The 18,069-nt window shown below is 45.6% G+C and overlaps 1 protein-coding gene across 1 annotated transcript; it reads left to right on the top strand.

Annotated features, from left to right (window-relative positions):
• Positions 1-250: 250 nt before the first annotated feature.
• LOC119905996 (serine/threonine-protein kinase 35-like) lies at positions 251-15,570 on the top strand. Its single transcript, XM_038723454.1, has 3 exons — positions 251-1,220; positions 2,971-3,772; positions 12,673-15,570. Exons 1-2 carry the CDS (start codon positions 668-670, stop codon positions 3,711-3,713), a joined length of 1,296 nt encoding a protein of 431 aa, XP_038579382.1. The 5' UTR covers positions 251-667; the 3' UTR covers positions 3,714-3,772; positions 12,673-15,570.
• Positions 15,571-18,069: the final 2,499 nt, after the last annotated feature.

Here is an 18,069-nt window from a genome sequence, read left to right as displayed (position 1 = left end):
TTCAAGCTTTTGCATTTTGAATGTCACTTCTGTCATTGTCAATTTACATTTTCAAATGATCATTTTACATTTTTTATTTCCTTTTTTCTGTTGCCATGTATTAGTAAGGCCTTGTTAATAATGTTTTAATGCTGTCTCTTTTAATTTTCTATTTGCACTTTTCATTTGCGTTTTGACCCAACATACCCTCCATACAGGTCCATGCCTGAGCACACGTGCCCCCGCCCACCCTGCCTCTCACGGGTTAGTCCACGCTGACACGGCACGGAAGAACCGCCCCGGCTCACTCTTTAAAGCTTTTCACATCATGTCCCAGATTAATAACGAACTCATCGCGACAACAGACTCGGAATAACAACAAACGTCGCGTGCTAGCGGTTTCACCACCTCTGTGACCGCAGCGAGCTGCTCTCTCAGCCAATCAGTGCGCAGCGGAGCTGCGGTTGGCCCCGCCCCTGTTCTCTGTCTGTTCTGGGAGCTGGAACAATCTTGTTGACAGAGGTGAAGTGGTTCCTGTTGCTGGACCTTCTATAGCTCCACAAGCAAACTGGCCGAACCGTCGACAGGGTGGCCCTCACCTGCCTGGACAGCACGCAGCGCGACGTCAGAACGTCACACCTGAGTAGTTTGGAGTTAAAGTGATGACAGATAAACACGTCCTCCCTTCATGCTTACTTTCAACAAAGAAGAAGTTATGGATCTTTGCGACGGGACGAAGAGGAGAAAGGTAAGCGGCGGTGAGCGGGGCTGCAGGCGCAGCACGGCCGGGAAGATGAAGCGGGAGCTGGGCAAAGTGCTCCGCTCCCGCACGGTAGAGGACAACAACCACACGGAGCCCATGCAGGACGAGGACGACGACGAGGAGGACTGCTTCTCCATCAGCTTCATGCGGAGCGACCGGCTGGAGCCCGCCGTGGTGGTGTCCCCCCGGTACAGCCTGTTGCGGGAGGTGGGCCGGGGCAGCTACGGGGTGGTGTACGAGGCTATAGCTCGGAAAACAGGGGCCAGGGTGGCGGTGAAGAGGCTCCAGTGCGACGCCCCGGAGAACGTAGAGCTGGCTCTGGCCGAGTTCTGGGCCCTGACCAGCCTGGAGAACCGACACCAGAATGTGGTCCAGCTGGAGGAGTGCGTCCTGCAGAGGAAGGGCCTGGCCCAGAAGATGAGCCACGGAAACAAGAGGTCCAAACAGTACCTGCGGCTGGTGGAGACGTCACTCAAAGGTGAGTGCTGCTGGCAGGACAATAACACCAGGGGAGACGTGCAGAGGCACACGGAGCCAGACATGTCTTAGGGGCCCTGAACCACTGACCTCCTGCTTCATACGCAGATTCATAATAATCTATATAACTTGTTCCAGTTATTTCTGTCACTTATTTTTATATAACCATGAGTTACATTACATCAGGGCGTGGGTTGGCTGACATGTGACACCTTTAAATACAGATACAGGAATCTGTATTTAAAGGTGTTCTGTAAACTGTAAAGTGTGTGATGCAGGACTCTGTGATTTAAACCGTGATTCCTCTGCAGGCCTGTGTCTGTCAGTATGTGCCACCTATAGGAGGTACAGAGGGAACACAGTGTTCCCTCAGCTGAGGAAACACTGTGTACTAACTGGCAGCACGTTAACCCGCTGCCTGCTGACCCAGGTTTCAGACACTAAACGCTGCTGTTACAGTGTAATGTGGGCTGTTATGCTGAAATACTGTGAGTTTATCCTATAACAGCTGCATTTTGATTCACTTCAGTCAGTGTTGTCATTGGTGCAGTTTGACCTACTTATTACCTCCTGTGTTATTGCTTAGCAGGCCTGATAGAAACATGGATATTAGCTGTTAAAGATAACAAATGAATAAGTTTGCTGGAATGAAAAATTAACCTTGAGCTGACATGGTTTGTGGCCATGAAGTGATTTGGAAAACAACACAAAGGACCTAGCTCTCATGTTAACCAAGTTTGTAAAATGCCGTGTGATCAGCAGCCCACAGAGTGCTGATTGGGGCAGGTCGGGGCAGTGAGGAGCGACCCTGTTCGGACATTTTGAAAGGCAGTTTCTCTGCTACCTCGAAGTTACAGAATGTTTCTGAGAGCTGCGGGAAGAGACAGGAATCAGGAAGTGCTGATGTTTGCATTTAAAGCCACGGATTTGCTGGTCTTTCTGGTTTTAATATAGAATCTGCTCAGGCCATGGAGTTTATGAAGTGATGTGTGAGAAAGATGATCACCGGTTTGTGTGTTGGAGCCCGATGGATAAATCTACTGGGCTGATGTGGCAGCTGATCTAAGGTCATTACACTATGTTGTTTATTTTAACACTGTAAAGTTCTGCTCACTAAATGTCTTCTTCACAATTATTTAATAACCAAATTCCAGGAATCCAAACTCAGCCCATTTTTTAATCTTACATGTTGAAATCAGTGTTGGTTTCAAAGATCCTTTGTTCCTGTCCTACCATCAGAAGAGGTGAGAAGCCTCGCCTGAAACATAAGAGTGTAGAGTCGCAGTTACACAGCAAAGGCCAAACACTGAGCTGGTGTGAGTGTGTTTACGTTGTCATCTGCTAACTAAACTGACCACGAGGGGAGATGTATCCGGATCCACGTTTCTTTCTTAGACGGCTAGATGAGCTAGATGCCTGTTAAGTGTATGGAAGTGTGCAAAGGTTTGAGGTTTGAAACCTCAAGGCGACACAGTGGAAGTGACACAGCTGAACAGGTCTATCTGTGTGCTGCATGCACTTACAAACCACTGATAATGGTGCTGAAACCAGTGCACGACTACAGATGAGTCTGAGAATCTCACCGCTCAGTCAGAAAGTAAATAGCATGTCAGATCCTGTGCTGAAGAGGATGTGAAAGCAGCACTTCTGAGGAAATTCAGTGTTGTGTGCTCTGGTGTTTTTACGCCGGTCCTGTCTTTAAGCTCTAATAAACTTTTATCTCACTAATCATCTGTCCATCTTCCCTGCAGGCGAGCGCATCCTGGGTTACCCAGAGGAGCCATGCTACCTGTGGTTCGTCATGGAGTTCTGCGAGGGCGGGGACCTCAACCAGTACATCTTGTCCCGCCGACCCGACCCCCAGACCAACAGGAGCTTTATGCGGCAGTTGACGAGTGCTGTGGCTTTCCTGCACAAGAACAACATTGTCCACCGCGATCTGAAGCCGGACAACATTCTAATCTCTCAGAAATCTGGATCGCCGGTTCTGAAAGTGGCCGACTTTGGCCTCAGTAAAGTTTGCGCTGGCCTGAACTCCAAGAACAGCGAAGAGCACCCTGCAGTGGGGGCGGGCGGCAGAGGCAGCAACCAGAACAACATTGTCAACATAAACAAGTTCTGGCTGTCGTCAGCCTGCGGCTCGGACTTCTACATGGCCCCCGAGGTGTGGGAGGGCCACTACACGGCCAAGGCTGACATTTTCGCCCTGGGCATCATCATCTGGGCCATGATCGAGCGGATCACTTTTATCGACGCAGAGTCCAAGCGTGAATTGCTGGGCACCTACATACGGCAGGGCACAGAGATTGTCCCTGTTGGCGAGGCTCTGCTGGAGAACCCCAAGATGGTTCTCCACATCCCTCAGAAGGCCAGGAGCTCCATGTCTGAGGGCGTGAAGAAACTCCTCCAGGACATGCTCGCAGTCAACCCTCAGGACCGACCAGACGCCCTCCAGCTGGAGGTGCGGATGGACCAAGTCACGTGTGCTGCGTGACGGCCCCGCCTCTCCTTTTGTAACCCAACCAGTCAAAGAAGGGACCCTTTCTTTCCCAGGTAAGCTCCATCTCTTCATAACTTACTATCTACCTACTTTTAGCAATGCTCTCTTTAAGTCCAGCTGAGGAATCTGCAGGTTTGTAACCCACCTGACAGCTGATTTCACTGATTGATCCACCTTCAGCCTGGGCGGTCAGTGATAGAGCTGCTGTAGTGATTGGAAGGAGTTAAAACCTGCTGGCTCCTCTGTGACCCTGGACTCAGCACCACTTGCTTAAAGGGAACACTGGCCACAGGTAACCTGGAAACAGGTAATGTTTCATTCAACTGACAGCTAGAGCGTCCCTCATCTAACAGCCACTGCTGGTGTGACTGATTTACTGCTTTTTAGAAATGTCCTCTAACTGCTCGGCTGCACAGTGAGGATGGATGCTATTTTTTTATTACTTCTAGTAGCCAGGCTGACGTTAGTGTAAGCTGGGAGTTATAAAGAATAAACAAGTCTGTTTTCAACATCACCTGTGTCCTCCTGTCGCAGACACTCTTTACGCCCGAGTTGTTGGAGGTCTGACTGGAAGTGGATATAGTTCATACATACACAGAAAAACAACATTTTTCTTTAGTCAGGGGAGTAAAGGATTATTCTGAGTTTGTTGTAATTTGGTATCTTATTTTTGTGGTTTTGGTCCAAATCAAATCAGTCATGATAACATTGTGGGACAACATCACTATGACAAAGTCCTTCACGCCAAGAAACACAAGCAGTCGGACAACAAGATTTCGTCCAGATGGTTTGGAAACTTCTTTATCAGGAGGTAAAACTGAAAATGTGCTCACTCGACATGTCGCTAATAATGTTGAAGCAGGAATTGGGTCTGTAAACTGTGATGGATGTTACAGCAGGCAGTTTTATCATTCACCTTGGGTTTCCTATTCCTTGGTTAACCGCAAGTGGCTGATATGGGATCAGAGACCTCGCCCCTTCACTCCAAACAGTCCCTAAACCTGACTGAAACTTCCCACATCAGGTGTAAACAGGAGTGAAAGTATCTTCACCGACGTCGACACGCAAAACTGAGCTGTTGACACGGTTGACAAGATCACTGACGTTAAGAGAGTTCAACAGGCGCTGTCACTGCAGGACAAAGAAGGTGAATTAGCAAATACAAAAGCGTAGTTATTGCTGACGTTAGGTAACAGCAGGTGTGTTGATGGCCCCGGGGATGAAGAGGTTGGCTTTTAGATTGGGAACCAGTCAGGGCACAACCTCCGTCCAAGGACAAACAACCCTTCTTTAAAGCACACATGCACAGTCCGGGTGTGCGTGAGAATCATTGTCAGAGTTATTGGCTGAGCTGCATTAACTGCGATGGGTCTCTGGCACTGACCTGACGTGTGCAGTACAGGAGGATTATCTGGTTCCTGTTCACACCTGGCAGTGAATCACTTCTGTTGTGCAAACACCGAATTCACTTTCCATTAAAGTCACTTCCTTCTGTGACATTTAGTTTCTCTGACAGTGAACGTGACGTCTGGCTCGTTTCCCATCAACATCCGCTGCCTCAGGGATTTTCCCTGTTGGCCCTGAACAGAAAGGTGCAGTAAACACGAATGCAGCTCAATAACGTGACAGAAAGTGTTCACTGACCGCTCTGGTCGTTGCAGTTTCTGTTCTCAACAACAGGAATGACTGCAACACATCTGTGTTTGTATATTTACTCATCTTCAGCCACAAAGGCTCAGACCGCCCATGAAACACAGATGATGCAGCAGTATTGTTATAGTTTCAGTTGTAAGAATATAATATGTTAACACTGAAGGACTCTCAGAGGTGGATGAAGGCGCGTACAGGTTCACCTGACCTTCAGTAAAGATACTTAGATCAGTAGTGTTCAACATTACTTCTTGCTTCCTCTTTATTATGCACTGCTTATGCTTAATCTGACTATGAGTATTATCACAGTATGGTATTTCACACAGCCATGAGTTATGGGCCACTGTTAACTCACCTGAGTAAAGAAGAGTTGTGCCGTTCCAGTCCAACCGTCAGTGATATCACCACCGCCACAATATAAATGACATGTACCTGCAGCAGGGGATGGAAGAGTGTGTTCATATTGCCGTGAATCGATCACCTCAGGCTGAGTCATATGGCCAAAAATGTTATTGTGATAAAAGAAATCATCTAATTCAATATCAATATTTATCATGAGAAATGGGGTAGGACATGGAGCAGTGGATAAGACGCATGCCTTGTTGTGGGAGATCTGGGTTCGATTCCCAAAGCGTCACATCCACCAATGTGCTCCCGCGGCATGCGGCCTCTGACATGTATAGAAATTGTAATTTGCTTTGGATAACAAACTTCACTAATTTATCTGAATGTAAATGTCAAATCATTATTTCTTTCAAGTTTAAATGATCATTATTGTTTTGTTGCCCAGCCCTCCGTTCACCTGTCATTTATCAGTGTGCACAATATTTTCAGTAGAGTTTTTGGAAATGCAAAAAAATGGGGGAATATTATCTTAAGTTTTACTTTAAAAATCTTCACATATCCAGTTCCTTTCTAAGAAGGACATGTTTTGGAGAAGAAAGTTGCACCCTCCCCCAACACAAACACTCCCATTCTGTAGGAAGTGACTTCTGCTGCTGTGACGCTGCGGGATGAGCTGTAAGATGCTAATTGTCTCAGTTTGTTATGTAGAGCGGAATCTCCTTGTCACTCATCATTCAGCACCGTTGCTGACCCGAGCCGTCCCTCTGTTTGTTTGAACTTGGACCCACTGCCAGGACTAAGCCTGGCGTTTGTGTGACAATTAGCTCCCAATCCTGCACCCTGGTAACCCCTTATTGTAAGCCCCCTGAGACCTGGGCCCCTGGCCACTGTGACGTAACGCCTCTCGGCTCCCAGCTGTTAGCAGGGTCGGCGGTGACCTCGTTCTCTCACTGCATGATGGGACAGCGTGTTATGCAACAGGCCCTGCTGGAGAGAGGGATTAGTGGAGGAGGTGGGGGGGGGGGGGTGTTTCTGCTGCAGGTGTGTATTACTGTCAGGAGCTGGTTAACTGATGGGACAGCTGACGGCAGCACAGTGACGATACTCACCGATGATTAATGCACCGACTGTTTCTTTCTCCTAATTGGTTGATCAGTTAATCTATAAAATGCCTGAAGATAATCAAAGTGCTGCAGTGTTGTTCAGTCTGACAGTCAATCAGTCCCAGAGGTAGACTGATGAAATGTTTCAACCTGTTGATGATTCTTTTGACTGGATCAATACTGCATTTGAATCAGTTCCTCACGACTCATTTCAACTAGAGACGTGCACACAGTGATGCACCAGCTGCAGGGAGCCATGTGGTTTACTGTTAGGAGAATTATTTGATGGCTATAATACTAACAATTAATAAAAAGAAGTATTATAAATCAGCTGATCTTTATTTTTATACAAACACATAACATGAAAATAAACTCATGATTGACTAAACTCCTGATCATGCTGAACACTTGATTAATCGATATATTGATGGCAAGAGTCAAAGGTAACATCTTCAGATGTCTTGTTCAGTCTGACAAAGTGTCCAAAATTCAAATGACTTCACATTAAACAGAGAGAAGCAGCACAACCTCAGACAACCTGGAGGAGCAGAGCTGCAGCCAGAGACTCCAACAATTGAGCGATATGTTTCTGCGTTACATCATCCGCAGTTTGTTGCTGCTTATCGGCAGACACACAGACCGATACTGACTCATATTAACGTATCAGGAAGATACAGGAGTGTCCTGCGCTCATCCAGCCTTCCGTCCATTGATCGGCATCAGCTACATTAACCCTGATCAGTTATCAGCCCCCTGTTTACTTCACTCTGCAGTGCTCCGCCTCCACCAGCTGTCAGCTGTGTGCCATGAAAACAGATTATCCACAGCTACTGTTGGTGAAAGGAAGGAAGGCCCGTCCTTACTGCACTTAACATGGAAGTCTTTGTTTCAGCTCCTTTAACAATAATCTAAATGTTAGGCCCCCTCTGAGTGGAAGTGAGTTCCTTCTGCTCTGGCTAAAGCAGAAAGATGCTGCTGTGATCAGAGCTGGTTGGTTTTCAGTGCGAGTGACTGGTTTTAAACTAAAGTCTTTAATGGGTCAGGAGTGGGACATACTTTATAAAATGTGTATGTCAGCATCATCCCACCATGTGTATGTGTCTCACTCGTCCTCCCTCCCTCCCTTGCTCTGCTGGACAATGAGAGCGTTGCTCCTGGTCCGGGGCTTATGGAAGCTTGCGTCTGGAACATTTTGTCCTCTCGCTGCCTGCCAGCCATGTGCCGCCTCTGCCTAAACCAGGCCAGAGCCATGTAAGCCGCGGCCCTCCCCACGTGTGTGCAGTCTTTACTTTGGGAATCCTTTTGACAGCGCGAAAGGGGTTTTTACAAGTCGAGGCATTTGCAGGGTGTTGTCGCACCGCGCTCATGAATGCGTCCACGTCCTGTAATAAACACGGCGATGCCTCCGAGCAGGGCTGATGTGTTCTCTTTGAATACAGCATAGGTCTGAAACAAAGACGCTGCTGCTGCTGCTCCTCTGCAGGAATGATGTTGTTTGGATAGGAGTGTGAAGGCAGGGTACAGTGTGTACTGTATTGGCTCGGGGTGGGGGGGTCACTGGCGTTCTTATGCAACATGCTTGTAAAAGTGAGCATTCAGTGCTCGAGCAGGCTGTAAATATTTCCTCAGGGTTCAGAGCCACGACTGCAAAAACAAGTGATTCTGGTGAAGCGCCTCTTTATGTTCTCCTGTTTGTTCAGACAATTTAAAGTAAGAGGTAGGGATGCACCGAAATTAATCGGCCGAAAATAGGTATTTTTACACTTTCGGTGTTCGGCCTAATACGTCAAAAGACCTAATAAATTTTACCGAACAGTTACGTTGGCATGTCGGCAGTGTGGAAGCATTTTAAAGGTTCTGTTCTACTGAATTGTCTCCTAGCACATCCACTCCATCTGTGGCTGACTAGAAAAGGCAACAAACGGTCGGATCCGCTTTGAGTGTTTCTGTTACTCGTTTCTGAGAAGGCGATTAAGCTAGCCGCACCTAAATTTGGAGTGCACGTATTCAAGCCTTCATTCAAGGTTAGCGACTTTATCAGTCAGTTTCTCTCTTTACAAAGTCCTACCTGAAGAGAGGCCATGAAGTCTTCATGTTACGCCATACGAGAACCACATACAACATTATTTATCAAATTGGGTAGGTCTGGTTTTCAAAATAAGGCGTCTATACAGGATGGAAATAAGATTAATTGGATTATATTCACAGAAAGTATAAAACATATTACACGTGTCCATTAAAAGGAAATTTACTTTACCGGACCCTCTCAGGCCTCAAACTTACCAACAATAGTATTTCCAAATCCTGTGGGAAACACTGAGGCAAAAGCGCATTTTGACTTAATTTATGCAACGGTGAAAAAAAAAAATTGCAGAAAAAAATGTGAATGTACTTTTTTAGTATTCTGTAAATGTTTTCATTATTTTTTCATTATATTCGGTTTCGGCTTTGGCCAAGAATTTTCATTTCAGTGCATCCTTAGTAAGAGGAAAAAGATGAGGGGGAAAACCAGTTCAGATGTTTGTCCCACAGCTCTGGATCAGCATAGATCCACATCTTTTCCCCTCCGCTGTGCCCATTCATGGTGACTGTGCTGGATCTAATGGGCTGTGAGCTCTTTACACCGTGTTAATCTCCTCACAGTCTGCAGAGCATCCATCACAGCCTCACTCTGCAGGTGCTGTACGAGGTTATTTTATTATTTATTATTATTATTATATTCTGGCCTCTCGGGGCACAGAGAACCTCTCTCTGTGGTTCCACTGTTCTACTAAAGCAGGGTTCATTCTGACCTGTCAATAATAGATGGACAGAGGCTTGTTCAGCATCTGTCTCCTATTCCTGATAACACGTTAGTTTTGGATCTGCTGTCGCTGCTGGTACTGAACGTGCGCTCCTTCCGTGACTAAGTGGGAACATAAAAGCTTCAAGATGGCAGCGTGACCTGAGGGATGGGGAAGCAAACAAACAGTGAAACAAACCTGTAACCAGTGTGGACACATCTGTCTCGAACCTTACTTTATAGATTCAGAATTTGGACAAATTAATTATGTTTTGTCTCCATGTTGTGTGAGCCCTCATGTAGACCTGAAACAATAAGTTAATTAACTGTTAATGAATTTTGAAATGAAGGAGGCCTGTCTGGCTCCAGCCCTCCCTGCTGAGGCTTCGCTGCTCTGTTGCTGGTCGTTGTGGGAAATGCTTTGTCAGCTTGTCAGGAACTTCGAGGCTCACACCTAAACTTACGTAATGAACAGTTTTGGTGAATGCCAGCCAAGAAGAACCACCCCAAGCTCGTAAAACACCAGCACACCCTCTGCAGAGAGCTGCAGGCCTCCACCACTTCCCCAAAGATACTGGTCTCTGCTGGTTTTTAAAGAGGCAGTTTGCTTTTTGGTTATGCAACAACAAATGGTGTTCAAGGCGGCTGAGGAGGCAGCAGGATCTGCTGGGCCTTCACCTTCTCCCTGCTTCCTTTGGTTTTGCTTATTTATGGATCAGTGATAAGAAAACAGAAAGTTGATTCAGGAAGGGTTGATTAAAGGTTTATATGTTGTACCATGTCAGTTTAACAGGCATCCAGGGTTGGATCTGATTATATTATATAATATATAAATCATAATTGTGGGCTGGGATTATATATAGTTTAGATTTATATGCAGGCAGTATTGAGCTAGAAACAAAGTACCTGCTGCTGGGACGTTCATGCAGATCTGGCTAGTAATGTGCTTCTTGACTCCTCTGCAGGGGGGTCAGAGGTCAGGGGCTAATACAGAGCACCAGAGGTTCAGTTTTTTCAGTTCAGTCATTTAGAAGAAACATTAAGAAAAGACGAAGGTGACTGAGGACATTTAGGGCTCCAAACTAACCAAAACTCACGAGGGGGAGCGCTAACACCGTTCACCAGCAGCTCACTGACGAGGCTGCCACTTTCGGTTCATCGGCCTCGTGATTAATATCAGCCCATTATCTCAAAATGTCTGATATCAACCAGATTAATCAGTCTATGCTACACAGCATCCTTCCTTTCTGACTCTGAGATCATTTAGACACTTTATCTGTATGCACCCAAATACACACTGTGAAAGGAGACTGTTCCCTCTTGATGAGTTTTGGCTTGTCGCTCTGCCTTCAGCGAGAAACACGTTTACATTTCACTGTCTATAGACGACCTGTTGTATGGACCTGTGGGTTTGAAGCGCTGAAAATGTACTGAACAGCTGCCCGTACACTTTGCATCGGTCGAGGAAAAATGTGACTCCTCAAGGGACAGGAGATATTTTGAGGTGAAGTCATACACATTGTACAGAAAGCTCCGTCAGAGGAGGCGGTACAAACTGCGTATGTAAACGCAGACAGTGTTCACTATTAACCTCCAGTCAACTAAACTGTAAACTGCTTTCAGAGCTTTGCCTCTCTAATCTGTACCAGATCATACAGTTCTCTCCAGGACGCTTTCCAGGGATATGAGGGAAATCAAAGTGCCGCTAAAATAAAGTGTTAACATCTCAAATCTATCCCCATCTGTTCAACATGTTTCAGGCTCAGATTGGTTCGGTGTGTACTACGATGTCCCAAACCAGCTGAGTCAGTATGAAGCACGATCAGAATAAAAGGCCTTGTGTGAAGCAGAGGAAAACAGCTGGTTCAGACTGAAATAAAGTCCAGGGTGTGTAAATCTTTCACAGTCCATCCAGCAGATTCAAGTGTGTCCTTTTACTGTGTGCGTGCTCAACCGCACGTTTCTCCTGATAACACCAGCTTCTAAATAGAAAGCAGTAAAGCTGTAATTCTCTGTCTCTGTCAGAGCTTTGCTGTACAGTCCGCAGGCAGAGAGAGGAGTTGCGTAACAAGTCCATGGTGGGGTGTGCGCTGAGGTATGGGAGGCATGCTCGTTAAAAAGAGGGTCAGCGAGTTCACACATAGGTACCGCATTCCCTGTGAGAGGACGCTCATAGCTGCTGCTGTAACAACAAAGAGCTGAAAGAGCCAGAGCACAGCCGGTAGACGCCTTATCAGCAGCAACCCCAAGAATTTAAAGGAGGGAGCGTGACAAGAGGATAAAAACAAGGTTCAGGTTGGACATGACCCGAACCCCTTTGCTTGCAGCTCAGAGATTATTAAAGCAGGTTAAATCATCAACCCCTGGACCAGAGGACAGGCCGACGGTGTTTCACTGTAAATATAGTAAGTGCTGATCCTCAGATGTGACATAAGCACTTTCCGTGTTTCCATTCAGCAGCAAGCGTGCTTCCTGCAGCGCTGACCCACTTGCATACCAGGAGCTGCGAGCTTATGCAACTAAGGACAAGAGGAACAAACCTCTGTGAGCCCGAGCTGAGGCTATTAGTGGAGTTGAACCTGGACAGCTACAGGCAGGAGACGCACTCAGGTGTCAGGTGGAGCTGCCATCAGTGACAGATTGTCGATCAGTCATACAGAAGAATAATGTGTTTTTTATTGTCTCTTCTGACCTGGCTGCTGGTTTACTTCTTTTTAGCGATGACGCCGTGTTCCCACGTCTCAGTTGTAAAGAAGAATGTAGGTTATGTTCCCCCCGGTCAGATAAAATGAATTATTTTCTTTATTCAGTTAATTGTTCAGTTCTACGTTAGGGTTGTCACTTTTAAAAAAAAAAAAGAAAATTTGGACAAAAACTAACACACAATCTGTTCACATGAATTTGAACGTGAGCCTCGTACACTACACAACAGTCAGTCTTATTATCCACACGGTGTGGAAGCCACAGCCCTCACACAATCCTATCAAAGCTGCATAACTACAGAGGTGATGGAAATAAAACCTTTCAGTGAGTTATCTCAGTGCTGACCTGTTCATATTTTGTGTCTCTGCAGCTTTGTTTACAACGTGGACGTGGACTTCGAGGGGAAACGGGACTGTGAAGAATCCACAATCATGATTTGAGCGGGAAGCGACAGTAAAGGAATATTATGCAAGTCAGACCACTGTGCACTTCCAGCACCACCCAGCTAGAGTCTCTGTCACCACGGAGGGCGTTTGGCTGGTGGATGATGCCAGTGTCTCTGATGGGACTTGTCGACCAGGTTGTTTTATATTTGTTGTTTTCAGTTCCCAGCAGCTCCATACCTGCTCTTCCTTAACATTTGTAATGTACCCAGCTGTGGCACAGGTCACCGTACTGGACTGGACCAGCGTGTGAAGATCAAAGCATGGGACCCCCATCCTTCACAGCCTCGTGCCTTAAAATGATTCACAGAAGTGCGAAAGGATCTTTAAAATGATTTGTGGGTCACGACTCTCACACACCCAGACAGAAATGAGTCTGGAAACACTTTGCCCTGCAGCTTTCTGTCTGCAGAATTCACCAGTGTAATCTTTAGCTTTCGGTGACATCACCTGTTTTTAACACCTCCCCCCAGCTGCAATAATGTAAAGTGACAATGTGATCTGATTTGGTGGCCCCAGTGCGGTCACGGTGCTGGAGAACTACTGAAGGTTCTGTATCAGTGTCACACGTGTTTTGAAGGAGTACTATAGAATCCACACCTTAGAAGTAGCAGCCCTCTGTTCACTCCACACAACCCTGTTGTAACCAAACAGTCTCCAGCAGGAAAACCCAACTGGTTTTTACTGGTAATGAACAAGTTCCTGTTGAATCCAAAGAGCACCTGTGGGGCAAATTGCATATACCTGTTTACCACCACTGCAGAGCTTAGTATTAACATGTTAGCTAAATTAACGTACGACAAAGAAACAATCATAATGGTTTGGTGACTTTGTACTGAATGTTTTTTATACTGAGGTTGTGTGTGGCGTTTCAGGACTCCTCACAAACTGACATAACATTTCTTTATAGATTCATCACTGAGTAATCTGTCATGTACAGAGACTGAGTGTTGTTTCTGATAGGAATATGTTTCATGGGGCTGACGCCGGAGCAGTATTGAGCCATCTGCGGCTGGTTTGGGGACTGTCACAGGAGATTTGAAGATTTGCCATCTGGAAATAATCCCCAGAGCAGCCATGGGATCCCAACTGTCCCTTCCTTCCTTCCGCTCTGTGCTTCAAACTCTTTGCCATGGCACGTAACTCTGAACACATTCAGCCAGAGGTTGGTCGCAGCCGGCTGTCTGTGCTCTGTTTTGTGAAACCTGATCACTACATGTGCAAGACACAGATTCACAGGTGAGGTGGTACTTGAAGCAACTAGAATTTCAAAATTACAAAATTCAAAAACGCACAAGAATAATTGAAAGGCGGAATAAAAAGCAAATGGAGAGTAGTAAAAGGGTTCCAGACCTAGAAAGCTCTGCTCCACTCTCCAGGAACCAAAACCTCCAGCTGGTTTCACGGCACTGCGTAGCGTTTGTCTTCAGTTCAGCAGTAGTTCAGTTGACTGAGGCGTTTTGTAGTCCTACCTCATTCTCAGCTCTCATTAACAACCCCGTCTTAGTTTCTGAAACGAGGGGCAGTCTGCTGGAGATAGATTTTTACCTCAGACTCTCTTCAGCCTTTAACCTCTGTGTGGTGTTTTGCTGTAGCTGCACCTGCTTTTCCCTTTATAATGACCACACCTGTTCTCTCTCCTAATGCCTGTCCAGATTACTATAATGTTGTCTGCATTCAGCAGCTGCAGCTCCTGTAAGGTTATATTATTGTCTGAAGGCCTCGGTGTGTTTCAAACACCATGACTCAAATCCAACGTGGTTCTAGCCATCCAAGGAAGGTTCAAATCAAGGACAACTGGACTCTGAGAGGCTTTTTCAGTTCTGACTGACTGTCATGAAGTCCTAGCTTTTCACACATAGGTTAAAGACTTAGGACCTCCTGCCAGTCAGTCAGAACTGAAGAAGCCTCTCGGATGAGAGGCGAAACATCTTTGGGTGTCTTCAAACACGTCCGGCTGCCCTTGATTGGAACCTTCCTGCCGCCACAGCCTCCATGTGGCCTCATCCCACCGGCTCCCAATCTTTCTCCAGGAATTCTGTCTTTGCTGTCTGGACACAATTCATTCTACAAAAGGGGACTGGCGGTCTTTCCTGAGAGGCAGTTGGATTCGGTTGTTACTTTCACACGTCGGCACACCTGAGCGGTCACTGGGTAACGTGGGAGCAATTGACTGTCAGGAAAGTCAAGTTGTTTAACTTACTCCTCTCCCACTCCTGCTGTCAGACAGGACGTTTCAGACGCTCATGGGAGCTGTAGTTGTTGGATGCTAACAGCAGTTTATGACTTTCTGCTAAAGGATGCATGTAGCACATAGCTAATCTGTGGTTTAGCCTTTGGGATATTGACCAGCAGTGTTCAATGTACGTGTTTTTCTAAGCGTTAAACCTAACTTGCTTCAAAGACTGTATGTGGCGTTACTGAGGTTGATAGTTTGAAAGCTAACTGAGGATCTTCACAGCTAAATCATCACTACTAGAATGCTTCGCCCTGCTGTCGCTGTGTTTTTGTACGAGCCGTTTCATATAGCTCTGTTCAGGCTAGCAATGATTCCACTTGAACACTTTACACTATGCAAAATATTCCACTGCCTCACTGTAAACACCGTGCAGAGCCACACCGTTCTCAAACAGTTGTGCATAATATCTTGAACGTTCATGTTTTTTTGTGCATATTTTCAGTGTAATGTTTCATATGTGTAAAATAAGAACCGTTTTTGTTAATGAAGCTGACCGGAGCCATTAGATTTTTGTGAAAGCATCGAGTTTTTTTTTTGCTGTAAATATGTTTGACAACTTTTCTTGGAATAAATGATCAAAACTGTCTGGATTAAATGTGTGTTTTTATTCATCTAGTTTTTTTGTGATAACTCTAATTTGAGGTCCCTTCAGTGTGGCCTTATTGAACCACTTCATCTGTCATTTCTTTAGTGTTTATATTGTTATGTTTATAAGTTTTTTTATGCGGATTACACAGCATATAGAGCGAGAACACAGAACAAGAGGAGAGGGAGATGGGAAATGACAAACACCAGATGTGAACCAAGGACGTTTTGGTTGATGGTAAACATGTTTTTTATAGTTTCAATATGCACGTCTTCACCAGAAATGTGGAATAAAAAAATGAGACATAGGGTTTAATTTAATGTCTGAGGAACAAAAACAGCTACGCCTCAAACATGTTGGCAGTTTCCTCCCGCTTCCAGTTTTCCTGCTAAGCTAGGCTAAACACATCTTAGGCCCGTTTCTGTTCAGAGGAACAAACTGACCTTCCCATCGGAGTCTGCTATGTCTTTACTGGATGCACAGGGAGGAAAGCGTTGATCTTAAATTGTTATGTGACTTATTTTGGGACACTTGAAGTATGGCATACAAGCTGAGTAGTTAAAGTATCAGTTGTTACCCTGGGACTCAAAGGCTATGTAGCCATATCTCCACCTTGCTGTACGTCATGTGCACATAAAGTTTATGTTAAAAAGGCGATGAGTGAATGTTCCAGTGAATGATTGTACAGTTTGACCAAACATGGCTAAATGAACACTGGTTTGTTTTACAGCGTCTATGTCCCGTCACTGTTTGTTTAGGCCCTGAATGGAATAAGTTGTTTCCCACAGTTGGGGCTAATCCTCTGTGGATTATCCCTCAGGGTTTGTTTTATCAATCCAGAGACACCAGACAGGCTCAAATCTTTGATCGCCACCCAAAAAACAACCTATACAGTTATTGGGTGCTGATATTTTTATGTCGCAAATCCTCTCGGGATGCAACTAAAACACCCATCTGAAGATTACAGAGAGGTTTTGTTGTAATCAGTTTTAGACGCCTCAGTCTGACACAGAAACAGTTTTACCTTGACCACAGTGCTTCTTTATGCTAACCTGCAATACTGCCGTGGTTCTAGAATGAGGCCTCAGCAGGTAAACAGAGCACAGTGTGATCATATAGCTTTAAAACTATTCACTGAATGAACTGCCCAGGACAGAGATCAGTTCTGATACGCAGCTAAACGCTGGTCAGGACAGCGTAGTATTGTGGATGTAACCTAAATTAGCCAGCTGCTGGTGGTAACTTCATACTTACTGTCCAGACGTGCTATCAAAAGTGTATTTCCTAAAATGTAAAATTTTGCGTTTTCCAACAGTGAACGCAGCACCAGACATCAGAGGTGTGGGCAGCGACTTACAGATGACCCCAGTGACCTCATCAGGGTAATTTCTGCAAATGTATAACCGAAAGCCTGCGTTACAAACTGGAGGCGTCAACAGGTGGAGAGGGTCTAACAAATAGATGCATTATGGGAAGTGTAGGATCGAGTGTTTTTGGAGCCAGGAACCATTGTTTTGTTTTTGTTTCTATCTTGTGAGTTAAGCAACGTTATGAAGGAGCAACAGGAAATCACTGGACCTGCCCTTTGGAGCTGGATTTAGTTTGTGCTCTCCTTGTGAAGAGTTGCTGTGTGCATGTGAGTGTCTGCTGTCTGGAATGTCTTTTGAGCAGACTTCAGGAAGAGCAGCAGCTGCAGGGGTAGCAGGGATAATACAGGAGGAATTAAAGCTGCAAGCAGCGTTGGGCGGGCCCTCGCACTTGTAAGCGCGTCCGCGCGTGAGCCGGCCGAGTTGCACATTCTGGAGCTCTGCCGGTGCGGCTGTGAATTTCCTACGCGGTTCCGACACCGCATGAATGTGCTATATGTCAGTTCCTGTGTCCCCTATGTGGAGCTACATAGCACTTGCCGCTATGAATATAAATCGGTATTGGCGTGTAGATGTCTGCGGGGTGGGAGAGTTATCAAGCACGTAAAGTTTGTTTCAGATGTGACCATGTACACTGAACAATAATGTACACAAACAATAAAATAAATTCCTTGCCTTGTTGTTTATGTGTACATACAGAGGAAGAATGTGAGAACAGCACACATTTCATCGTTACTGTGTAACTATAACAAGTAGAGAACAGAAGAAAAAGATGTTCTTTCTTTACAACTGTCTGCATAGCTTATTCATATTGTGTAATGAATGAAAATAAATAGGCCTACTAGGCTCCTCTCTACTTTGACATTTAAGATTAGCTTGTTTGATCCACCTTCATACACATGTGACATTACTGTACAACTTGAGAAAGGTGAGTTGTTTTCTGCTCCAGCCTGCCTAAAAGAAAAGCGTTTTGGGATGAAATGGACTTTATTAGCTGCTGCAGTGCAGGATGAACTCAGAATAGACCCATTTCTCACCTTATTATTCTAAATCATGCAACGAAGAAGAAGAAATGCATAAGAAATCCTGGGACAAAATCTGTCCACAAATACTGTACAGCATGTAGTCTGAT

Source organism: Micropterus salmoides, unplaced genomic scaffold (genome assembly GCF_014851395.1).
Source record: "Micropterus salmoides isolate LMB-PRFRI ecotype aquatic unplaced genomic scaffold, ASM1485139v1 Ms_hic_scaffold_16, whole genome shotgun sequence".
NCBI lineage: Eukaryota > Metazoa > Chordata > Actinopteri > Centrarchiformes > Centrarchidae > Micropterus > Micropterus salmoides.
The sequence above is the reverse complement of the archived record's forward strand: the minus strand, read 5'-3'. Positions and strand labels throughout refer to the sequence as shown.